Here is a 27301-nt window from a genome sequence, read left to right on the forward strand (position 1 = left end):
GGAATAATCAGGAGCACACGGAGAAAACCATCAAAAAATTGACAAGAATAACCGGGAGCACACAGAGAAAACTGTTACACATATTCTTTGATATAAAAATTCACAGAAAAAATTTAAAAATAATAAAAAACAATTATTAAATAAAAATTATAAAAATGTCTGGCTTGTGCTAGAGCTCTATCCTTGTTCAACATATGAGAAATTCACAAGATAACAGAAGCTGTTTTTGTAATTTTTTATAATTTACTAATAAATTGTGGTAATGTCCTTTAGCAGGTGATATATGTTAACTATCGTTCCTGGTAACGATTACTGAACACAAAAAGGCGGATCTCAGATTGTCGTCAAGGTCAAGGTCAAATTTCAAAGTCAAGGTCAAAATTCCAGTTCAGGACAACATTAAGGTCAAGGTCATATTTCAAGGAAAAGGTCAAATTTCAAGGCCAAGGTCAAATTTCAAGGTCAAGGTCAAAGTTAAAATCAAGGTTAAAGTACAAGGTAGAGGTCATAGTTCAAGGTCAAACATAAAGGCTATTTTCAAAGTTCAAGGTCAAGATCAATGTTCAAGGTCAAGGCCAAAGTTAAATTCCAACAGTCGAGGTCAAATGTATGGTGAACAGAAAATTACACTAACATTGCACACCACACTCTAGCAGACGAAAACAAGATGTTGGCTTCCAGCGGACGAAAACAAGATGGCGGACATGATGTCATACCAGTTGACGATATATACCTTGGTGCTGGTGGAGGGAGGTCAGTCTGTAGGTGGCTTCCGTGGATGAAGGATCTGTCGTTTTTTATTTTTTGCTCTTACCGGTTTCGAACCAAGGATGGGAATCGATCTAACCAATCAGTATTCTAATAGATTATCATTGTGATGAATGTGAACTTTTTAAAATTAAAATAGGATAATAAATAAAGATTTTCAAGATGGCATGCGTTACGATAACTGATACAGTGGTGACATGATTCAAAATGTCGGGTGTGGTGAAATACGTTTTTATTAATTTTTATTTAAATTTAAATTTTATTAATAAATTACTGGTTTACTCTCGCAGGAAATTGAACCGAGGACCGAATTCGCTTTGTAACTAAACATTTGAAGTAGAGCAAATTTAAAATATTTTTTTTTAAATATTTTTTGGAATTGCTAGCATTATTATTACAGATTTTCAAGAATGCGGCCGTAACGATAATTGCAACAGTTACGTCTTAATACAAGATGGAGGTTCTGTCTCGAACAGGTGATGCTATTATTACTTTAAATTAAAAAAATTAGAAGTCCGAATATGCAAGTTATTTTTATATAAATCTTATTTAATTCTCATTCTGGTAACACTCTCGATGGCCATGCGGTTAAAGGCGAATGTTTTTCAACCTAAAGATCAGAGCGGCAATGGTTTGAATCACAGACCTTCCAATGTATTTTGCATAAAAAATTTAATTTAATATGTCGATAACGACCATAATATAATGGAACATCGACCTTATGTAATAAGACAGAGTAACGCTGGCACTCTCTAGGAACAAACAACAGAAACAAAGTCAACGGTATCCAAGAAGACGGCCTCCAGTGGAACAGAAAAATAATCAATATTACGGCCGTGACGAAAATTTCATCAAGAGAGAGTGGGGCGCTCGATTTAAAGATGGCGGATACAAGATTGCCGCCAAGGTCAAGGTCGAAGTTCAAGGTCAAATGTCAAAGTCAAAAGTAAAGGTCAAGGTCATCCAAAATGGCCGCCGTGACGTCAGAATCCAAGATGGTGGGCTTACACACAGCTCCAGCACCTGGCGCCTGTCTCAGAGCCTCCCTCATTGAATAATTCCAGGGTGGCCTCCCCCCCTCCCGAATCAACGCCAATGATTGTCACCTTGGGACTTTTATTTTGCAGTCCATTTGATAAATTGCTTGAGAAGCCAAATTATTAAACACCAATGGCGTATTCAAATATGCTTCTCCTTGTTGGTTAAAGCGGCAGCCGACATATTACTTGGTAAACGTTATTTCTCGCCTAAGCAAGATTAGCATTCAATACTGTCAGTGACCAATTTTAAGTTATGTTGCTGCATCACATATGAATACTAGTTAAGGAAGGCTACAAAACCGGAATGCCCGTTCTACAATGACACGGAAACTGAGACGGATCACGTAAACGGAGACGGATCACACGGAACAGAGTTTACACAATGGCACGCAGACGGAGACGGGCCTTAACGGATCAGTTCAGCAATCATGAGCTCTTCCGTTTACGTTAGTCCGTGCGAAGAATAGAAGCCGAATACTTGGCAGCGGTGGTAGCCATGTTTGTTTGTGTTCTAAATACGTAACAAATTATTTCAAGCCCAATAATATCTAGTGTTATATAATTAATTTGTCGTTTATTATTTTATTTTGTACGTAATTTCTGCAGTTGTTGTGATATGTAAGCTTAATACTCTTATTATATAATTAAATTAATATAACGTAACCTTGAAATGCAATCTCATTGGTTGCCATTTGTTACGTTTCCGTGCATTGTTGAAGTAGCAGAGGCGATAGTGAAGTGTTCCGGGAGATGGTATTCGTAAAGAAGATACACCCACGAGTATTATTCGTCTGACTCGGGTTCAATGGATGTGAGGTTTGAAGGACCGGTGTGGTGGGGTGGGGGTGGGGGGGGGGTTTATAGTCACCTGTCCTGATGTCGTGCGCGCCCACTAGCACCACCACGTCGCTGGTCTGCTTCTTGACGAGGCAGTGCGCCGCCGTCAGCACGTAGCGCCGCGCCACTATGGTGGCGCCGCAGAACACGTTCCTCTGCGTCAGCTCCACCAGGGCGACTGAATTGCGCCCCATTGGAAAGGGCGCCGTTCAGGTTTTTTAAAGCGCACACACAATTCTTTAAATCCTGATAGGCTGCCTTTCCAGAACGAGTTATTAACTGAATTTTAAACCGAAAAGAATCCTGACATGTGCCCCATTGGAAAGGGTGCCTTTCAGGTTTTTCTACATAAGCAAAAGAATTTGTAAATTCCTGATAGGCTGCCTTTCCAGAACGTGTTATAGACTTCCTTTTAAGACAAAAAATATCCTGAAATATGCCCCAATTAGAAAGGACGCCTTTCATGTTTTTCTTCATATGCAAAACAATTTACAAAATTATGATAGGCTGCCTTTCCAGGGCTTGATTTTTGCTTTGTTGTTTGCGGGAAAATATCCTGAATTGTGCCCCATTGGAAAGGGTGCCTTTCAGAAATTTTTAGTTTTCGTTAGATCGTTGTGGGCACTAAATTGTGCCCCATCGGAAAGACCGCCTTTCAGGTTTTTTCCTTGTGCGCATACAGTTCGTAAAATCCTGATGGGCTGCCTTTCCAGAGTTGGCTGTTCGCTTTGTTTTAAGCGAAAGAAAACCCTGAATTGTGCCCAATCGGAAAGGCCGCCTTTCAGGTTATTTCCTTGTACGCATACAGTTCGTAAAATCCTGATGGGCTGCCTTTCTAGAGTTGGCTGTTCGCTTTGTTTTAAGCGAAAGAAACCCCTTAATTGTGCCCCATCGGAAAGGCCGCCTTTCAGGTTTTTTCCTTGTACGCATACAGTTCGTAAAATCCTGATGGGCTGCATTTCCAGAGTTTTCTGTTCGCTTTGTTTAAAGCGAAAGAAAACCCTGAATTGTGCCCCATCGGAAAGGCCGCCTTTCAGGTTGTTTCCTTGTACGCATACAGTTCGTAAAATCCTGATGGGATGCCTTCCCAGATTTTTTGGTAATTTTGTGTTAAGCCAAATCAGTCCTGAACAAAATTACACAAATACAATTAAACATTAGATATTACCAGTGGGTGAAATTAATTTTCGGAATTGTATAGACCTCCATTCCTTACAGAATTTTAATACGCCTGCGCGTAATTGTTACTTTAAGAATTGAGTGCTTCTCTAGTATTGAAGACCAGTAACATAAAACATACTCATTGTTCCGGAAACAACTACTGATGGCTCTAAAAGCAATGCAAAGGTTTTCCAGTAATGTAAGATGATCGTGTGGGATGAATGCACGATGGCACATAAAAAGTCTTTGAAGGCGTTAGACAGAACTATGAAAGATCTGCGAAACAATAAAAACATATTTGGTGGAGCGATGATTTTGTTAGCAGGAGATTTTCGTCAAACATTACCAGTGATTCCACGGTCAACGCCAGCGGATGAACTCAGTGCATGTTTAAAGTCCTCCATTTTGTGGAAATAAGTTAAGATACTAAATTTAAGCAATAATGTTCTAGAAATTTTCCGAATGATCTGGAAAGTTCCAAAATGAGTGCAATTGATTATGATCGATTTAGAATGTTCGAGAAAGTTCTAGAAAATTCTAAAATGGATGCAATTTATTATAATCAATTTCAAATGATCGAGAAAGTTCTAGAAATGTCTTGAATGATCTAGAAAATTCTAAAATGAGTGCAATTTATTATAAGCGATTTAAAATGTTCGAGAAAGTTCTAAAATTTTTGGATTCGTCTGTAAAGTTCCAAAATGTGTATGAAAGTAATATAGGAAAGGGGCTCCGGGCCCAGGCTTCAGGCTGTGGAGCCGGGAGCCGGTCCACCATCTTGGATTGTGTCGTCACGGCAGCCATCTTGGATGGTTGTGACCTTTTTCTTTGACCTTGAACTTGACCCTGGCGGCCATTTTGGACCCGCCATCTTGGATCCGCCATTTTGGATGACGTCATTGTGTTCTCGAACATTCCGGAGATGTATTTTCCGCCATCTTGGACGATGACGTCTCCGTTGTAATTTCCATTATGGCCGCCATCTTTAACTTTTTTATTTATTATCCGATTTTAATGATTTTTTTTAAAATTTATAAAAAAATTCAATTAATAAAATGTTAATAAATTTTTTATAAAAAAATACATTAACGACACGGAGTTCGGAGTCCTCGGTTCGAACCCGACGAGTGCAAAAAAATAAAAATGGCGGCCGATCCTTCCCTCACAGTGGACGCAGGCAGACTGACTCCCACCACTTTTTTTCAAAGCATATATATCGTCACCTAGTATGATGTCATGTCCGCCATCTTGTCTTTAATGCTGAAAGCCATCATCATTATATCGTCGGCGAGAGTGCGTTGACGCCATGTTAGTTTAATTCTTATCTGCTAGAGAGCAGTAATCATTCATAACTATTACTAAGGTGCCCGCCATATTGAAATTTGGGCGCCATCTTGGAAATCCGTAATTATTTAGCTAGAAATTCGGGAAAAATTTCAAAATTCATTAAATAAATTGGCAAAATAAATAAATATACTGATTGATTAGATCGATTCCTGTCCTTGGTTCGATCCCAGGATGATACTAAACAACTCTAATTTAAAAAAAATACTAAAAAAGTGTAAGGTTCGAGAAAATAAAAACACCACAAGTTCTATTAAAAAAACTTTTATTATATACATACTACACTACTACAAATACAAAAAAATACACAGACAAATTACTAAAGTCTTGTGGATTCCTCGATGTCTGCATCAGCCACCCACGAATTAAAGTGAGGTGGAAAGCCCCACCACTTGACGTAGGACACTCCATTTCTTCGTTTTATAATTTTCTCCACCAAGTTCGTATCGGGATACAACGTAGGCTGAATCTCTTCGGCATATAAGCCGCCACGGATAGGTTTGTGGTCAAAATCTTCGAGGTAGTAGGTCCTAGGCTTTGATTCACGAACATGTGTCACACGGAAAAGTTCGGGACTCCAATATGCAGTGAAACCTTTCTCGAAGATACCTTTCTGCTTGGAGATTCGCACAATGTCACTGACGTTAGCTTTACACTTTCGTGGATCTTTCTTCTTCGTGTTGGAAAACACTGTTTGAAGCAGGCGAATGTCCGTTACGTCCTTTGGCTTCATTTTCGTGGTAGAATGCACCGTGGAATTATACTTGCTTATTAGTTTCGGCAAGATGTCAAGCCACTTGTAATTTCCGTTAGCCGTGAACTGCCGCCACATCTTGGAACGCAAAGTTCTGTTAAACCTTTCGACAACGGAGGCTTTGACGTTACTAAATGTAGAGTAGTGTTTGATGCCATACTTCTTCATCATAGCCTTGAAGGTTGCATTGTATAATTCTTTCCCGAGGTCCGTTTGCAGGTGAGACGGTACACGTCCATCACGCAAAATATTGTTCATGACCTTGGCTACGTCAGTTGCAGTCTTTGATTTTACAGGTCTCGCCCAAGCGAACTCGCTATAAACATCAATGACTGTCAACATGTACTTGAAACCTTTATTCAATCGGGAATATGGTATCATCTCAACAAGGTCCGCCTGGAATAAATCATCAATTCCACGAACTACGACTTTGCGACGAAGGTATTTTCGTCTAGCAGGAGCATGAAGTTCGCGAGCGATTCCGGTTCGACTCATTGTATGTAGCCGGCTTCCCTCAGTTCTTCAAGTATGGAGACTATTTCGTTGATGTGCGAATAGTTTCCTACGCTAAGCGAAGCATGTAGAATTCTAAGACGATCAACTAATTCATTGGGATCATCCCAATATACATATTCAAATATCTGACCACTTTCTAGCTTTTTTAAACCTTCGCCATGTATTGTTAGTTCACTGAAGAGATTAGCGAGAATGTCGATTTTTTCATTATCTTCGTCTTAATATACACCACTATCTGGATCGTTATCGCGAAAATGTGCATTGGTTAGCTCTAGCAGTTTTTTGTACTCTTGTAAGTCTTTGTGAGAATATCCTTTAGGCTCCCTGCGAAACAGCAACTCGTACAGACCCGGAGTCCCGCGTGTTTTGAACTCTGCTACGCGCACGATATTTCCTGGTAGAAAGTCTATTTCTTTAGCACCGAGGAACCACTTATTATGTTTTCTGTACACTTCGTAGGTCGTGTCATTATTCCGGCTCGTAAACGATATCAGGTATGGTCGGACCATTGCATTAACTTGATGTCCCTTTTTCGGTATTTTCTTCTTGTGCATGGACTCTGTACTTGTTAAGTCCTCTTCTTCTCAATCCGGTTCATACTTTCTCTTCTTTACAGTCGGCATTTCATCTTCAACTTCTGTCTTCACAATGATGGCTGGTTCTTCCTTGCTTTTAAGTTCGTCGAGGCGACTAGTGATTGGTTTAAATATCTCCTCATTTTCCATCTCACGTGCAAGTCTGATTCGTCTAGCAATTAAATATTTTTCACGAACAGACTGAATAGCTCGATGAAGGTCACTGGCCAGGTCCGACATTGTACTGGCTGAAAACTTATTGCAAGACCTCCTTATATACTTTTTTATTCGTTCACAGAAACTTCTTTCTTGTGTTTGGCTAAATCTGAATTTGTTGACAAGTGAGATAGTAATGCTTTCAGACTACTTTGAAAAGTTCTCGAATCGTCACGTCTTTGTGCATTCGATACTTCGATCATGTCGCGAATGCGAGAATCCGAGGCTTCCACACGCTGGTCGATGGCAACGAGATACTCTAGTAAATCCTTTTTCACACTGTCTACTTTTTGAGCCAGTAGCGAAATGTATTTGTGGATAACGTCGTCATGAGACTTGAGAGCAGTACGTAAGTCTCGACTGCTACGACCGAATTTCGAAATGCTATGACTCATGTTTGGCGATAAACTGATCGAAACCTCGTCTGTACCTGCCCTTATATAGCTGCCAGTCCTTTACGATGACTAGAAATCCATATTCTTCTTTCCAACACAAGGAAAACATGCCTTTGAATTCCTGGAATGTCATGTCGGTGTTTACGTGATCGTCATAAGCGTGACGTAAATTAATTTCGTCCATGCGAAAAAGTACTATGACATTTTCGTTGTCTCGCAGCAAATGTTTGGGTATTCTACTGTACGTCTGACACAAGTAAACACAGTCTACCTTGGCGTGTCTGCCCATGCAAAAGTACTCTTGTATTATGCCTTGTTACTCGCACATTACATCGTCGAAAACAAACACGGAATTAGGCTTTGCTTCGTCGGTAGACAACACATCGACGCTATCGCTAAACGGAAAATACTCCAGACCATCCACCGAGCGCAGAACAGTAGCTAGGCGCTGGTACTTCGGCTGTTGCAATGACTTGGAATACAAGTAAACGTTCTCGAACCGAAGACCGTTTGGCTCCTCCAGTAAACTCAGCAGAACGCACGTTTTGCCGCAGTTGGACGGACCCGCCATTATGCAACGTACGGCAGAAGGCAACAGTAAGCCATGTCGTGGTTCACACGCACTAAATACATCGTCTTGCGTAATGCGCACGGGCAAACACACTTCTTGCTTGACGACCTGCATTGTACTAAAGAAATTGTATAAAATCAAACACATTTATACTTTATGGTCAGTTGTGCGTAATGACTCGAAGAGGTAAGAACAAAAAACACATCGGTGCAGGACTCGTGAACTCGCTGATAAACAATCTGCCATTCGAGCTACACATTCCCGGCTACAGATTCTGCGGCCCCGACACTAAACTAGCGAAAAGGTAACCTCGCGGTGACGTGGGCATTAATTCTCTCGACGAAAAGTGCAAGCAGCACGATATGACATATTCATTAAGCAAGGATCTGGAATCCAGACACCGGGCCGACGAGATATTGGCACAGGAAGCCGAAGATATAAGTATATCGTCGAACGCGGGACTAGGAGAGAAAATCGCAGTGTGGGGAGTTTCTAAAGTCATGAAGGCAAAGACGAAATAGGACTGGGTGCTCGTCAAGCCAGCTCCATCAATTCAAAAACTAACTCACGCAAGACCAAACGCAAGACTGGTGCAGGCGTGCAAAAAGCCAAGCAAAAATTACAGACTCTCGACAAGAAGATTATAGGAGGATTTCTTCCTTTGCTTTTGCCTGCATTGGGTGCTCTCGGCGGCCTCATCGGTGCAACGAGCGGTATAGTGCGGGCAGTCAACAAATCGAAGAATGAACGCAAGCAGTTAAAAGAAGCACAGCGACACAATGCCAACATGGAAGCCATTGCCATCGGTAAAAAAAACGGCGCAGGACTGTTCTTACGGCCTCACAAGGCAGGTCGGGGCATGAAAAAGAAACGAATGAAAAAATCCTAAGTTCTTTGCCGAAACGACCGCTCACCAACGTAGATTTAATAAAGTATGCACGCAAACTAAACATACCAAATTTCCGCGGCGTGTTTATGCGAGACACTTTGCCCAGCAAGCCAAAGACACGTGAGTGCGCCATCATTAATTTAGACACGTCGATGGGTCGAGGCACGCACTGGGTGGCGTACATAAAGTCTGGAAAAATGGCCGAGTACTACGACAGTTTTGGAAATTTACGGCCTCCGCCAGAACTGCGACAGTACCTGGACAGGTCCACTACATTGTTCTACAATTACGAAACGGAACAGAGGCCTAATCAAACAAACTGCGGACACTTGTGTCTTCGCTTTTTAACAAACAAAAATTAGCTGACAAATAAAAATTGCTACTTAAAGGTTGTGCAGTGATGATAATTTATTAGTCATGTCGATAACACTTACCTTGACAGGTCACGCATCTGAGCTGCGGGCGGTTCATTTCCCGCCTCTGGATTTAGACGGAGAATGGTGTATCGGACTCGTAGATTTTCAAACGTATAATGCCATACCTAATATCGACAAGGAAAACTGCAAGATCTGCTTCCTGAAAAGCGATGGGACCGATCATGAAATACGGTTACCTGTTGGCTCTTACGAAATTGATGACATTGCAAATTACATCAGGGATATGTTACCACGGGATGTAGACTTTCAACTGCGTGGAAATCCAAACACTCAAAAAAGCATTCTAACATGTAGTGAAAATGTTACCATATGTAATGGCACCATAGGTACGATGCTCGGATTCGAATCAAAGGTGTATGATACAGGAAGAACGTACGAATCTATGCGCGCAGTAAACATTTTGCCTGTGAATGTCATAAGAATAAACTGTAATTTGGCAAGTGGAACGTATCTCAACGGAAGACTAAGCAACATGCTGCACGAGTTTTCGCCGATGGTCCCGCCAGGATATAAACTGGTCGAAGTACCGCAAAGTATCATTTACGTTCCAGTCGTCGTGAAGTGCGCACACGAAGTCGTCGTCAGAATCGTTGACCAGCGAGGACGATTGGTGAATTTTCAAGACGAAGAAATTACATTACGTCTGCACTTGAAGCGATGGGCATAAAGTTCGTAACACCAAACAGTTATAAAATAAATCGTATTGCAGTGAATAAGAACAGTTCTCTACCAGACATCGGTGCATTAACACCTGACAGCATAAAGTATCTTCTCAGTATTGGACAAGTGCCGAATAAATATGGAAGACGAAATCCTCAACGTAGAAGATCCGGTCATTTTTGATGACAGCATTACGAAAATGGAATTGCACGAGTACCAGCCTTTCCTGCTCGGACCGTACGCACTACCATCGGAAGTACGCATTACTGTACAGCACCAAGATATTTGTACTTTACCTTCGCAGTCATTTCTACGTATAAGAGGCACGCTGACAAAAGCGGATGGTACGCACCCGACAACGACATCAATATCCTGCAATGGTATTCTTCACCTAATCGAGCGCATTACTTATGTACTCAATGGCGTCGAGGTAGACCAGACGAGAGATGTACGCATAACATCTGCTATGAAAAATTACCTTTCGCTTACGCCAAATGAACTGTCTGCTGCAAAGATGGTCGGTTGGGCTCTCGAGGATGAATATAAGCTTCTGGTTTATGCCGAAGGTAAATTCGAAGTTTGTGTTCCTCTGTCCATGCTTCTGGGATTCGCTGAGGACTACAAGCATATAATCATTAATTCGAAACAAGAGCTCGTACTGCTTCTAGCCAACACGCACATTAATGCAATTGTCGCCGCTGCAGAAAACCCTCAAGATGTCTCGCTAACACTTCAGTCTATCGAGTGGATGCTGCCCCACATCCAAGTGAGCACCGTTGAACGAGTCAAGATGTTGAAGAACATAGAAAATGGCAAGAACTTCGATGTGCCATTCCGATCCTGGATCCTGGAAACCTATCCTGGCTTGCCTCATAGTCAGCGTATTAATTGGATAGTAAAGTCCAGCTTCGCTACGGAAAAACCAAGATACATCATCGTCGGGCTTCAGACCGGAAGACAGCTCAATGCAGGAGTGAGTCGCTCCGTATTCGATAACTGTCAAATACGTAATGTAAAAATATTTTAAAACAGCGAAAGTTATCCGTACGTTGACATGAACATGGACTTTGAAAGTGGAAGATTTCTTCTCGCATATCAAATGTACGCCAAGTTTCAGCAAGCTTACTATGGGCGGAGACAGTCACCGATACTGAGTCCCGACAGTTTCAAGAACAAGGCTTCGTTAATGGTGTTTGACGTTTCCAAACAGGATGATCGTATAAATTCAAACATCATCGACTGTAGGATCGAGATAACGACTAGCGGAAATATTCCACCAAACACCTATGCTTTTTGTCTGATACTTCACGATCGGCTTGCATCGTACAATTGTCGAGACAAACTTGTGAAAATTCTGACATAAATACCGTTTCGTTTTCTATGATAATTTAGTTACGACCGAGCATTGCTAGCGACAAGATGTACTGCAACCTGCAAGGTTTCCAGAGTCAAAATGGATTCGTGCTCAAGGAAATTAGCTTCACCTCCGGAGACAAGACTCGAACACGCACTTTCCGACCTCCGTATCCGTGGAAACTACTAGACGAAAAAAGTAAACGGTCGAATGAATGGCTATGTAAATACTATCACGGACTAGAGTGGGACGAAGGAAAGATTCCGTACCACCAAGTGAAAAACACTATTGAAGATTTACTAGTTCAAAACGAAATAATCTACGTTGCCGGACCTGAACAGAAGAAATGGCTGAGCAAGTTGTGTGATGCGTCAGTTGTAATTGTAGACCTACAGAACGACTACGGCTGTCCTTCCCTGCGCAAGCTTAATGCAATATACGACGTGCAGCCACGTGACAAGTTTGAACGTGTCTGTGCCTGTACAAACTCGCAGTTAATGCAGAAATGGCACACACAATGTTAGTAGGAGCCTGCATATATAAATGGCGTACATACGTACGTGCCCTCAGTTGTCGTTCTACCCGCAAGAAGATGTTTACGTTTAATCCAGCTAACGTGTACGTGAGCGCAAGACCTAGCTTCAGCAGTGTCGAGTACAGCTACTGGGATTCCGGGTATCTATGTACATATACAGAAACCTGTGATAGAGGCGCCCAGCATTGGCGGTTTGCGCACTTTCCTGTGTCCTACGAACCGACTCAGCAGCTGGTAGATTGTTGCGAACCTGGAAACTGTGCCGTCTATCACATGAGACCACACACAATCCTTCCTGCTAGCATCGCTGAGGTAGTCGCCTCGTCTGCACGTGCAACACCAAACATGGACGTGTTGCAACATGTTGAGACCTGTGATGCTTCTACGCAGACGTCCAAACGGTGTGCGACTCGTCGTCGCAGTTCAGGCAGTGAATCTGTCCCAACTAGCACTGAGCCTAAGCCCAGGCGTAGACGTGGTCACAGACGTCACCGACCATGTCTTGTCGGAGTTGTCGACGTTGCAGAAGATGACCAGCTGGAAACCTGTGTTCCTGATCGCGTGACCGGCGAACCAGTTGGAACCGGAGTCAACGAACCAGTTGGTACCGGAGTCGACGAGTCAGTTCGTGCGGCATTAAAGACTTTGCTTGTGAAAATGCTTGATTCCTTAACCTAATATGTATTTGTGTACTCTTTATAAATAAATGTGTAAAACTTGAACTCGTGTGTTTTTTATTTCTACAATTTTTAGGTACCTAATAATAATTTTTTAAATACAGACAATATTTTGACTCATGTAGTATACCAGTAGACCACGGGTGTATAAGCGAGGTTCAGACGAGTGGACCCTCAGTTCACCTCTGGCCGCAGTGCTGTACGGACGTGCTCTCTCCATTAAGTTTCGTGAGATTTAGTTATGTCGACCGGAATAGAATGTTTACCGACAGCGGCGGGGACCTCGATGGCAGCAACGATGATGGAGTCGGAGATCCCGATACCATTTGCAGAGGATACCACAGCAGCGGAGAGCTCAATGGCTGAGGTGTCGACAGCTGTGGAGATCCCGATGCCTGCTGCAGAGGAGACAACGATACGTGCTGTTCCACCATCAGCTGACGTTTCATCATCTGCATTCCAGACATCAATTAATGAAGAGCGTACATCGCATCAGCAATGCAAATATTGTGGTGCATCAATGACCTGCAGTAGGTCTCTGACAATCTCTCGAGAGACATATAAGTGCGACAAATGCGATAAGGTTTTTTCGCATTGTAACAGTCTGGATAGTTACAAGATTATGTGCATAGGAAAAGAATCAAGTGATAGTATGCTTCCTTACCATCAGACATCATCATTTATTGCCTTACCTGAGGCGATAGTCAACAAAAGAGCAGTAGTCAATTGCCAAAACTTGAAGGATCAGTTTTGTTTTAAATTTAGTATTTTGGCAAGATTTGTTGAGGGAAGTCATCAAAACCGTGTTGATAAGAGGTATTATACTTTGGAGAATAAGTACAACTTTGATGGACTGTGCTATCCGCCACCATTAAATCAGATAAAAGTTTTTGAGAAAAATAACCCTGAAGTCTCAGTTAATGTGTATGCGCTAAATGAGGATAATAAGGTGTGTCCGATTCGGGTAACCAAACAAGAAAGAAAAAATCATTTCGATTTGTTGCTTGTGACAAATGAAAGCGGTTCTGCACACTACTGCTACATCAAAAACTTCTCCCGACTTGTGAGACCCCAGGTTACAAAACATCAACATAAAATTTATATGTGTAAGATGTGCTTTGAGTATTTCGCTAATCGACCTCGGAAATCAGGACTCACAGCTATACAGTGTCTTGAACAGCACAAGATTAAATGCGGAAATAAATGTTAACCAAGGTTTTAGTAATTTTCTGTGTATTTTTTTTGTACTTGTAGTAGTGTAGTATGTATGTAATAAAAGTTTCTTTAATAGAACTTGTGGTGTTTTTATTTTCTCGAACCTTACACTTTTTTAGTATTTTTTTAAAAATTAGAGTTGTTTTGTATCATCCTGGGATCGAACCAAGGACAGTAATCGATCGAATCAATCAGTATATTTATTTATTTTGCCAATTTATTTAATGAATTTTGAATTTTTCCCGAATTTCTAGCTAAATAATTACGGATTTCCAAGATGGCGCCCAAATTTCAAGATAACGGGCACCTTTGTAATAATAATAAATGATTACTGCACTCTAGCAGATAAGAATTAAACTAACATGGCGTCAGCGCACTCTCGCCGACGATACAATGATGATGGCTTCCAGCATCGAAGACAAGATGGCGGACATGACGTCATACTAGGTGACGATATATATGCTTTGAAAAAAAGTGGTGGGAGTCAGTCTGCCTGCGTCCACTGTGAGGGAAGGATCGGCCGCCATTTTTATTTTTTTGCACTCGTCGGGTTCGGACCGAGGACTCCGAACTCCGTGTCGTTAATGTATATTTTTTATAAAAAATTTATTAACATTTTATTAATTGAATTTTTTTATAAATTTTAAAAAAAAATTCATTAAAATCGGATAATAAATAAAAAAGTTAAAGATGGCGGCCTAACGGAAATTGCAACGGTGACGTAATCATCCAAGATGGCGGAAAACACATCTCGGGAATGTTCGAGAACACAATGACGTCATCCAAAATGGCGGATCCAAGATGGCGTGTCCAAAATGGCCGCCGGGGTCAAGGTCAAGGTCAAAGGTCAAGGTCACAACCATCCAAGATGGCTGCCGTGACGACACAATCCAAGATGGTGGACCGGCTCCCGGCTCCACAGCCTGAAGCCTGGGCCCGGAGCCCCTTTCCTATACTACTTACGAGTTTTATTATTGATCTAAAAGAACGAAATCGAAGTGATGCACATCTAAATATTCTAGAGTGATCTGGTACTGGAAATGTCGGTGTCTGATGGTATATAAACCGAAATTCAGTGACTTTTTGTCAATTCAATCGTGTTTGCAGTCGAGTGTAGATCAATTGGAATCAAGAGTAAACAGTTACAGAAAAAAATCAAGTGATTTTCACAAGTGAAAAAGAACAAACTATTTGAATGTTCTGGACTGTTCTAATACTAGAAATTTCGGTCGCTAATGGTATATAAACCGAAATGCAGTGACCATTCGTCAGTGTTATCATTGTAACAATCAAGAGATTTATTTTGTGTAACTTTTTTACATCGTTGTTATATATATACAAAATGCCAAAGCGGAAAAAAGTATTTACCAAATCTAAAGTGGATTCACAAAGAAGAAAAGTAACACGTCAAAATGAAACAGAAGAATAAAGGGAAAAACAGCTTTCAAATATTCGTCAAGGCGTGAAAAGACTTATAGAAAAACAAACCGAAGAAGAAAGAGCACGCACTAACGAAGAAACCCGATCCCGAGTCAAATCGATTCGAAATCATCAGTCTGCTGACCAACATGAATTGGAAAAGAGAAAAAGTAAAGCAACAATGGGCACTCTACGCCAACAACAAGCTGCTACACATGAGAGTTTAGAACTTCAGGCATTATATTATGATTGCCAAAAAAAATATTTTGACCATCCAAATATTGTCATAGGAAAAATGGATACGATATGCGAGTATTGCCATGCACGGAAATTCAAGGGAGAAACTGCTGGTATGTGCTGCTCAAGTGGTAAAGTCAATTTACCACCATTAAATGTACCACCACCAGAATTACTCGCATATATGAATGGAGAATCACCAGATTCCAATCATTTTCTACAAAGTATACGTCGGTACAACTGTTGTTTTCAAATGACTTCATTTGGAGCTACTTTAATATGCCAGGAAGAAAATTTCCGTCCAGTTTTCAAGGTTCAAGGTAAAATTTATCACCGAGTAGGGTCACTCATGCCGATGTCTAATGAGACTCCAAAGTTTCTTCAAGTATACTTTATTGGTAACGAAGACCTTGAAATAGATCAACATTGCTCTCACATTAAGGGACTACAACGAGACACTATTCAAAAATTATGTCTACTTCATAATCATAATCACCTAATCAATGTGTTTAAAACTTATTTAGACCAAATGGTTGCAGACAATCATAAGACTGTCATTCGCGCAGATAAACGACCAGCCGGTCAACACGAACGAAGGTTCAATGCACCTCAAACGAATGAAGTTGCTGTAGTAATTGTTGATAACGAATATAGTCGTCGTGATATTATTATCCAACGCCGAAGTAATCAATTGCAACGTATTGCTGAAACACATCGTAGTTATGATGCACTACAGTAGCCGCTAATTTTTTGGCAAGGTGAGGATGGTTATCACTTTAATATTCAACAAATCGATCCAGCTACAAATGTCGAGACTAACAAAAAAGTATCAGGTATGCAATTTTATGCTTATGGAATTATGACGAGAAATGGTGAATATAACCATATTTTACATTGTCAGCAATTATTTCAGCAGTTTATTGTGGATATGTATGCTAAAATTGAGATGGAACGATTAGAATTTATTCGCCATAATCAACGAAAGTTGCGTTCGGATGAATAGGCTACATTCATTTGAACGATGCTATGATGAATAATGGAAACGTCGTTAACATGGGAAAATTGGTCATCTTACCATCTACGTTATAAAGGTTGAACTTGTCAACTTTATATAACAAGATGGAGGAACAAAATTAATGTATCATATTTTATAATTTCACTTCTGAGCACATTTATTTATTTCTCTATGAACCATAAGTCAGTAATTTTGCATTTATATCTTTTAATGTAAAACTTCTTTGCTCAAAAATGATATATTTTGTTTAACCAATAAGGAGAGTATTTTCAAAGTTCAGTTTTAATATTATATGACTAAGAGTTTGTAAAACAATCTGGTATTGGTCGAAAGGGTATAACAAAAACTATTGCTGGAAAATAAAAGTTGGTTTGGAATTTTAAGTGAAAACGAAAAGGGAGGATGGATATAGGAACCTTCGGATAAGCTAGACGTGGCATTTTATTACTGCAGAAATTGGAATTATGACTGTTAGAATACTTTGAAGAATTGCTAGAATTAATAGAAGACATTAATAATATTGATAATTAGGAGATATTTATTGAATTGAAAAAGAATTATTATTTGTAAGAAGATTATAAGAAACAAGAGGCGTTCCCAGGATGAAGATTATGAAACCCGACTACGAAGATTGGAAGAAATATTGAGGCGTTCCCAGGACGAAGAATGAAATATTCTGAATAATTTACTGTACGAGATCATCCGGAAACAGCGAGAGGCATTCCCAGGACGAAGAAAAATAACAAGAGGCGTTCCCAGGACGAAGACGAACAACGAGAGGCGTTTCCAGGACGAAGGTTTGGAATCGACGATAGGCGTTCCCAGGACGAAGACGAAGAATCACTACGAGGCATTCCCAGGACGAAGACATGAAACAGCTGAAGGGCGTTTCAAGGATGAAGACGTGGAATCTTTGTTGCTGAGTTCCCGTAAATCGAAGACAGACATCGTAATGCATAGTTCGTTACTACTGAACTATACTAACTGGTCGGTCAGATATTTGTAAAGGAATTTTACAAAACTTACCAGCTTTGCAAAAACTAACACACCGGAATAGTAACATCACGAGAAATCCGTCTTGTATACTCTCTAAACCAATACCATACTGTTTAAGTCTAGTGACAACTTGAGTTAAAGTTAAAAAGTTTGTATGTCAACTAATCTAATGAACTTACGAATTTTTCCACGAAATACCCAGCTCTACCTATTGAATAGTCAGGACAATAAATTAATTAGAATAAATTTTGTACAGTAAACATTAGCTGAGTGAAGACTTGCAATAAAACAGGTTCAAAGAGTTTGATACTATTTTACTGGTATTAAACAAATTATGAATATCTGTTGATAATTATGGAATGTCACTGAAAACTGATAACGGTTATTTCCCGATCACGTTGCGAATATTGTGTCATTCATAATCAAGTCTAAATAGCTAAATATTTTAATGTTTACTCAGTTTTACAACTTCTTAAAAGTTGTTGGCGCCCACAAATTAATATAAAATGATTAGTTCTTTTACTTTTATCCTATAAATACATTAGAACGAGTCTAATTACTTTCGAGTCGTTCAAAGTCAAATTGATTTATAATAATAAATAAACGTTTGATAGAGAAGGCCCGTTTAACGTTTACTGGAAGTCCACGTCATATGCATGAATATGCTCAAGATGCGATAACTTTGTCAGAAAACACGGCCGACCAGATTTATTTATAACATTTACATGTAATTCTTCATGGGTGGAAATAAAAGACGAATTACAATATGGACAGGCGGCCAGTGATCGACATGATATTGTTGCCCGAGTTTTACGTCAAAAATAAATTAAATTTATTGACGCCATCGTAAAAAATCAAATATTTGGTGCTGTTACCTGCTGGATGTTTTCAATTGAATGGCAGAAACGAGGATTGCCACATTCTCACAACTTAATTTGATTCAAAATAGAATTCAACCGAATCAAAAAGATTATATCATCGAGGCTGAGTTTCCAAACCCGGAAGAAGATCCTGATCTTTATAATATAATAGTGATAAACAAGGTTCATGGCCCATGTGGTGAACTAAATAGAAGATCTCCGTGCATGAAAGATGAAAAATGTACGAAACGTTATCCGAAGCCACTTTTGAACGAAACAATCACCGGCGAAGACGGTATCCGAAATACAGACGTCGACCACCAGAATAAGGCGGATTTACAGCTAAAATTAAAGTACGAGGCAATGAAGAAATTCAAATTAACAATCAATGGGTAGTTCCATACAATCAACTTTTATCCAAAATGTTTAATGCCCATATCAATGTTGAATACTGTAGTTCTGTCAAAAAGATTAAATATAAGGCAGTTTTTACGGTAACCAAGAAAACCAACATGATGAGATAATACAGTATCAAATGGGTCGTTTCATCAATACCAACAAAGCGATTTGGCGAATTTTAAGTTTTCCCATTCACGATCGAGATCCGCTGGTTCTCCATTTATCCGTCCACTTAGAAAATGGACAATGTGTGTTTTTCAGTACAGAAAAGGCACAAAAAGTTGCGACAGAACCACAAACACGAACAACTTTAACAGCATTTTTCTTATTATGCCAGAAAGATCCATTTGCTAAGACTTTACTTTATTCAGAAGTACCAAGTTATTATACATGGAATACAACAACTAAACAATATAATTCTCGAAAACGTGGAATGCCAGTAAAAGGACATGATGGAGTATTCAAGAGTAACACAATAGGACGAGTCTACACAGTGCATCCAAGAAACGCTGAATGTTTCTATCTACCTTTATTACTACACACTATTCGTGGCCCAACGTGATTTGAAGACCTAAAAACTATCAATGGTTACATTTGTGAAACGTATCGAGAGGAATGTCAAAGATTAGGCCTACTAGAAAACGATAATCATTGGGAGTTAGCTATGAACGAAGCAGTCCAAATGGCAACAGCGAAACAAATTCGTGAGCTATTTGCAATTATATTAACTACATGTAATCCTTCTAATCCAAATCGACTATGGCTTAAATATCGAGAATATATGATCGATGACATCTTGGCTGAACTACGACGACAAAACCCGGACTTAGAAATTGATTTCAATGAAGAAATTTTTAACAAAGCTTTGATTTTGATAGAAGATAAATGTTTAACAATATCCAACCAAACGTTAGTACAACTAGGTGTTCAATCTCCTAAACGAAGTCATTTGGTTGCTATGAACAGTGAATTTTTAAAAGAAACAAATTATAAAATCGACGAATTGGGGCTTTACATCCAACACAACAAACACTTATTAATTTAGAGTCTAAAATAGGCATATGATATAATAATGTATTATTATAGAAAACAGCAAGGTGGCATAATATTTTTAGAGGCACCTGGCGGCACCGGGAAAACATTTTTGATCAATTTAATTCTAGCTGAAATCCGTGCAAATAAAGAAATTGTTCTCGCCCTAGCATCATCGTGGATAGCGGCTACACTCATGGATGGTGGACAAACAGCGCATTCTGGTTTGAAATTACCATTAAATGTAGCTGACTATGAATTTCCGGTATGTGACATCACAAAATCATCAGCACGTGGACAAATATTGAAACATAGTCCAGGAAAGATATGAAAAAACATGGACAAATTGCAAGAAAAGGTTTTTTACATCAAAATTCGCAGAAAAATTCGTAGAATAACATATCCAAAATCCCCCGAAATCCACTATTTTTGGTACCTTTTTTTCGGGGTTTTGTCCCGGAAAAACGCGAAAAGAAAAAAAGAATAACTCAAAAACGGTGCATCTGACAACAAAACCTGTAGAGACAAAAATTAAAGAACATTAACTTTTCCATAACATATCCAAAGTTCAAGCAAATCCGCTTATAAATTCTGCTTGGTTTTCCGGGATTAGTCCCGGAAAAAAATATTAAAAATGAAATAAATCGAAAATTGTGCACTTTACAGCATAATGGTTTAGGAAAAAGATAAAGTAAACAATGTTTTTCATAATACGAGGGTTATTTTTTTTCAACCTCCGATCGGCTGTAATAAAAAAACGGGAATGAATTGGGAAATTATTTTAATGTCAAAAGAAACGTACATCTTTACTCTATTTTTCCACATAATCACTGTGCAGATTGAGGCATTTGTCGTACCGATGCACCAGCTTTCCAATGGAGCGGCCAACTCACACCTCAGTTGTGTTTGATCACCCTCCTTACAGTCCGGATTTGGCACCGAGTGACTATCACCTTTTCCCCACGTTGAAAAAGTGGCTTGGAGGACGACGCTTCAACACCAATGATGAACTGCAGAGCACTGTTAAAACTTGACTGAATAGGCAGGAGGCATCATTTTATGCAGAGGGTATTGGAAAGCTGGTGCATCGGTACGACAAATGCCTCAATCTGCACGGTGATTATGTGGAAAAATAGAGTAAAGATGTACGTTTCTTTTGACATTAAAATAATTTCCCAATTCATTCCCGTTTTTTTATTACAGCCGATCGGAGGTTGAAAAAAAAAATAACCCTCGTGTATTAGAATTTCACACAGATCAACATTTAATTTTTTTTTGTTTTCTAGGAAATGTCCCGGAAAAAAGTTATCAAAAGAGAGAAGAAAAAAAACGGAAACCGTGCACCGAACTTCAAAATGAATCGTGAATTAAATTAAGGGCAAAAAAATTGCATTATATAATTGACCTTTTTCACAATTATGGATTAGCAACTACTGTATTTGATGGATATGGGAAAACTCACAGTACTAAAGACACAGCACATATGAGAAGAACAAGAGGTAATGCATCACCTGTAGTTGAATTCACAGGAGAAATGCAACTATCACTCCATAAAGATATGTTTCTTTTGAAGGAGCAAAATAAAGGATAATTTTTAAGGTTATTAGCAATACATGTACGCGAAGCAGAATGTCCTGTTGTCGAAGCACCAGGTGATGCAGATATTTACATTGTCCAAGAAGATCTAAAATGTGCAAAAGCACAGTTGACAACAGTTATAGGAACAGACACAAATTTACTTGTCCTTTTACTCTACTACTTTGAACCACAATCACATAACTGCTTGTGTTTAAAAAGTGAACAAAGGCAGAAGAAAACATATGACACTAAGGAGCTAAAGCTGAAGCTCGGTGATGAAATTTGTAGTAATATTCTTTTCTGCCATGCATTCATGGGATGTGACACAACATCACACATAGCCTATATGGTATAGTAAAAGGGAAAATAATGGATCTGATCCAGAATGACAGTGCCTTCAGGCAATTTGCGAAAGTATTTTCAGATAGTATTCCCAGTGTGTCAAAAGAAGACATTGTAAAATCGGGAGAGCAGCTGCTAGTACGCCTGTAAAATGGGTCGAGAAGTGACACACTCGACACTTTGCGTTTTAAAGTGTTTAGTGAGAAAGCAGCTACTAGTTCCAAATGTGTACAACCAGAACAGTTACCTCCAACTAGTGCTTCAGCTCGTTTCCATTTCTTAAGGGTTTTCTATCAGATACAAGAATGGAAGGGAATTAAGATGAATCCAGAAGAATGGGGATGGAGAAAATGTGGCCACCTTCTCTTGCCAATTTCGACAGACAAGCCAACAGCTCCGGAATGCCTTTTGAAGGTAATCAGGTCCACTTGCAAGGAAGATGGTTGCGGTGCATCCAACTGCAGTTGTAGGAAACACGGCATCTCATGTTCTTCGGTTTATGGAAACTGTCATGGATCAACCTGTAAAAACCGGCGTGAATTACCTTCCGAGGAATGCAATTACTGTGACGGCTTTTAAGGTAGGGTGTTCCTACATATCCATGCATGTTTATTTAGTATTGTGTGTTGCAGAGTGCATCCCAATGTGTGTAATTTTTCTATTTCTTCTCGAAACAGGTCACTGAAAATCTTGTGTAAATTTAATTGTATGGTTTTTTTTTGTGAGAATGGACGTGTAGAAATTTTCTTTCAAACGATAAGCAGTTGAAATGAGCCTGTTTTTTTCTGGAAAATAATTTTGGTAGATTTCAAAAACGTTTTAACACATCACTAACTGAAAAAGGAATGTAATTTAAGTGACTTTAAAATATATTATGGAAAATGAAAATAGTTCGGATCTGACATAATTTGACATGGGATACAATGCTTTCTGTTAATTAGCCTACATATTCAATACTTTTTCCGTGGCCGATCACAAAATAAAATCTATTTACCAGATTTCAGTGAATTAAGGATCTAGTATAGGAAATCTTGTGTGCTTCTGTTTGTCCCACCAAAACTTTTTCAATACGATGTTCCTTTTTCGTTTTTTTTAATTTTTAAAGATTTTCCAGGACGAGTCACAAAAAAAACTATATACATATGTAAATATATATATGAGCAGATTTTGGTGAATTTAAATCATATTTAATACAAATAATGTCTTTAAGTTTAGTCACTTTCTTTGACGTACGATACAACGTTTTCGTTTTGTCTTTTTTTTCCAGGAAATTTTCTGGAAAACCAAAAACCTATTTTGTGTTGATTTTTGTGAATTTGTAATATATTATGAAAATCGTTGTGTACTTTAACTTTGTCCTGAAACATTTTGCTGTAAAATGCGCCATTTTCAATTTATTTCAATATTTTAGGTTTTTCCGGGACGAATTCCAGAAAACAAAATAGTAGTTATTAGTGGATTTCTGTACATTTTTTATATGTTATGATAAATTTTTCTCTCTTTAATTTTAGTGTCTATACCTTTCGTAGAATGCACCGTTTTCCAGTTATTAATTTATTCCGCATTTTTCCGGGACAAATCCCGGAAAAAACTTTACCAAAATAAAGTGGATTTCGGTGGATTTTGGATATTTTATTCTACAAATTTTTCTTCAAATTTTGATATAATAAACCCTTTTCTTGCAATTTGTCCATAAATCGACCCCTTTTTCTCATAAAATGCCTGGACTAACAATACAAAGCCATTATATGGGACGAAAGCACAATGGCCTATATAAAATCACTAGAAGCACTCAATAGAACACTTCAAGATTTACGCGACAACACGAATATAATGGGAGGTGTGTTGTTAATACTATCAGGTTGACGCCAACCGTTAGTGCTCCTCGAATCCGCACAGACCGCTATGGCGCGTCGCCGCCTCGCCCCGAGCGTGAGCGACGTGAACGCACCTGGGTGCAGGGTGGTGCAACGCCTCGAACATAAGCTGCCCCGCCTAATCGACTGTCGCCCGCGCGATAGTCGACCACGGGGGTACTGTGAGGTGACCTGATTATCTGGACTTTGTAATTAACTTTCAGCGCTCTTGAAAACGATCTTAATTGAGTAACAGCTATGGTTAAATGCTATTTGTAATTCTGGACTTTAGCGCGATCAGGCGGCGTGCATGGCCCGGGATTACTTTTGCACACGACAGGTTTTCGCGGGAGCGAGGCTTGGGAGTCGTGCGGACGTCACAGCCATCACCAGTTGATAACCGCCCTCCAAGGAGACTAGTCGCTGGTCGCCCGCGGAGCCTCTCGACCTCCGCCCTTGCCACCGTCCCTACCGGAATTGCGTGAGTTTTTAAACCCGTCAGCTCCGAGCCTCAGGGACAGCCCGGCTAGTCGACCTGAGTTCACCGATAGCCTTACTTAATTTGAGCTCATCACCGGAACTCCCCGTGTTACGTGGATCCTTGAACTGTGTGTATAAATTCCGGAACTGTTTAGATTAGTGTAGTGTGAAGTGTGCACGGAACATTAGGGTAGCGCGGCACAAGTTTATCAGAAACGTGGCCTGTAGAGCCCCGCTCCCAGTAAGCGGGCCATGCACGACGCAGTGCATGTATAGCGTGCCATGTAATAAAACACTCTAAATTGAGCCTCCGCGTATATGTTACAACGCCCGTAGCATAGCGTCCCTGGTGGCTAAAACAGCCGGGGGTAACTCTGACGGAACGACCCCTACTGCCTGCCGGCCACGTGGCGACGTCACGCCCTGAGCCAAGAGTCTCGGCTACGCACTAGCACGTAGTTAATATTGCTAGTTGGCGCCCAAAAGCAACACCACACCCTTAATATCACCTCGGCAGAAGGCAGAAGGCGTCAAGGTGATTTTCGTCAAACGCTTCCTGTCATTCCCAAATCGACGCTGGCTGAATTTTTAAATTCATTAAATGTTTCAGGAATGCCATTACACTGTCTTAAATTAAAAATTGGTTCACCAGTTATTTTATTACGAAATCTAAACTCGCCGAAACTGTGTAATGGTACGAGACTCTGCATCAAACAGCTACAAAATAACGTCATCGAAGCCAGTATAATGACTGGTAAAGAAGAAGGAAAGATAGTATTTATACCACGGATACCTTTAATATCAAATGGATTGCCCTTTACTTTTAAACGCTTAGAGTTCCCGGTGAAGTTGGCTTACAGCATGACCATTAACAAAGCACAGGGCCAAACATTCCAGTACTGTGGAGTTGACTTAAGGAAACCATGCTTTGCACACGGCCAATTATACGTCGCATGCTCACGAGTAGGATCACCTCGAGATTTGTTTATTTACAGTCCGAACAACAAAATTATAAATGTAGTGTATAAGCAAGTGTTGTAAAAATAAATTTAAAAAAATACTAAAATAAAAAAGTAAATGTATAATATATGTCAATATATAATGTAACATATAATATGTAGGATATATGAATAATATAATATGTAAATATGTAAATAAAACATGAATTTTTCACTTACTTATCTTTTCCTTAAAATTATTTTCATTCGTTAATTAGTTTACTCTATTAGATATACTCTATATACACCGCATTTTTAATGGCCGAATAAGTCTCTCAATATCGAAAATAGAAATCAATAATATCTATGTTAAAAAACGTATTCTTATATATTTTTTATACCATTAAACATGCGATGTACCTTAACCCGCCAACGCCGGGTATCGCTGCTAGTGCTTAAATATAATATTACAAGGAAACTAATATTGCCGTTTTGTCGCACACCATAAGTTGAATAATAATTTGTACAGACATACATTGATTGCATTTTGTGTGCATTTTGTGTGCGCCGATCATTCAACAATAGGGGACAATTCAAAATTGTCTTCGAATAAAATAAAGAGTATAAACTGTCTGAGTAGCCCATCAGGATTTTACGAACTGATTGCGCACAAGGAAAAAACCTGAAAAGCGGCCTTTCCGATGGGGCACAATTAAGGGGTTTCTTTCGCTTAAAACAAAGCGAACAGCCAACTCTGGAAAGGCAGCCCATCAGGATTTTACGAACTGTATGCGCACAAGGAAAAAACCTGAAAGGCGACCTTTCCGATGGGGCACAATTAAGGGTTTTCTTTCGCTTAAAACAAAGCGAAAGGCCAACTCTAGAAAGGCAGCCCATCAGGATTTTACGAACTGTATGTGTACAAGAAAAAAACCTGAAAGGCGGCCTTTCCGATGGGGCACAATTCAGGGTTTTCTTTCGCTTAAAACAAAGCGAACAGCCAACTCTGGAAAGGCAGCCCATCAGGATTTTACGAACTGTATGCGCACAAGGAAAAAGCCTGAAAGGCGGCCTTTCCGATGGGGCACAATTCAGTGCCCACAACGTTCTAACGAAAACTAAAAATTTCTGAAAGGCACCCTTTCCAATGGGGCACAATTCAGGATATTTTCCCGCAAACAACAAAGCAAAAATCAAGCCCTGGAAAGGCAGCCTATCAGGATTTTACAAATACTTTTGCTTATGTAGAAAAACCTGAAAGGCACCCTTTCCAATGGGGCACATTTCAGGATTCTTTTCGGTTTAAAATTCAGTTAATAACTCGTTCTGGAAAGGCAGCCTATCAGGATTTAAAGAATTGTGTGTGTGCTTGAAAAAACCTGAAAGGCGCCCTTTCCAATGGGGCGCAATTCAGCGTCCCCGCTCCACCAGCCCGGCCATCATGGGGAACTCGTTCACGCCCGCCGTCTCTCCGTTCACTATCCTCGTCTGCGGGCAACGGGTCCGTTCCCTTATTTCCAGGAGCCCGTGTCGTCCCGAGAGGGAGGGGCAGAAGGGCCCCGGCTGAGTTTCCAGAAGGTCAATAGCGGTGTCGGCCTGAACTCGGCGGGGCCCTGGGCTTTTTACTTTTATGGAGGTCCTCCCCAGGGGAAAATGGAAAAAACCCACAACAGTTTAAGCCAACCTGGCACTTGAATTTCAACGATAGTTTTGTTAATTTATCTTAAGAAATGTTGATATTCTTTCCTAATAAATTATCTTCGGGTCAGTTTCATAGAAGCTTACGATCAATTTCCGGTGGAATCCCGTTATGATTCGTGGTCATAAAACCACCACTGTCCATATTTTGAGAAGAACAGTACACAAGCAAGGAAAACAAAAATGAAAAACCTTGGCGTGGGGCCCGGGGCAATTTCCCGGCTTGCCCTGCCTTGGAGCCGCCCCTGCATAATTGTATTCTTAGTGTGACATATTGTTTTGACTGAAAGGTATTCATCTGCTATAGCATCCTACATAACCTCAATGTGTGGCATTGGAAGTTACCCAAGGACACTATAACACATGAAAGTTTCAGATATGTCGGATCGTTTACATTTGCTGTACTATGTTATTATGTATTAACCAAAGGATTAGTATAAATTACTATAGAGACATGAGAATATATTTTCTTTTAGATTAACTTGGGGGTAATATTTAAAAATAGAA

At 39.8% G+C, this 27301-nt stretch overlaps 1 protein-coding gene across 1 annotated transcript in view; it reads right to left on the reverse strand.

The window, feature by feature from the left end:
• The window catches only part of LOC134528189 (venom serine protease 34-like), a 60615-nt gene extending 33570 nt beyond the window's left edge, over window positions 1-27045 (reverse strand). The window contains exons 1-4 of the mRNA XM_063361582.1: window positions 27022-27045; window positions 26525-26584; window positions 8733-8741; window positions 2677-2809 (exon numbers count right to left, since the gene is read on the reverse strand). Coding sequence (XP_063217652.1) covers window positions 2677-2809; window positions 8733-8741; window positions 26525-26584; window positions 27022-27045 — 226 coding nt within the window. The remainder of the gene's footprint in view (window positions 1-2676; window positions 2810-8732; window positions 8742-26524; window positions 26585-27021) is intronic.
• Between the last annotated feature and the right edge of the window lie 256 nt (window positions 27046-27301).

The sequence above is a fragment of the Bacillus rossius genome, chromosome 1 (genome assembly GCF_032445375.1).
Source record: "Bacillus rossius redtenbacheri isolate Brsri chromosome 1, Brsri_v3, whole genome shotgun sequence".
In the NCBI taxonomy this organism is placed as follows: domain Eukaryota; kingdom Metazoa; phylum Arthropoda; class Insecta; order Phasmatodea; family Bacillidae; genus Bacillus; species Bacillus rossius.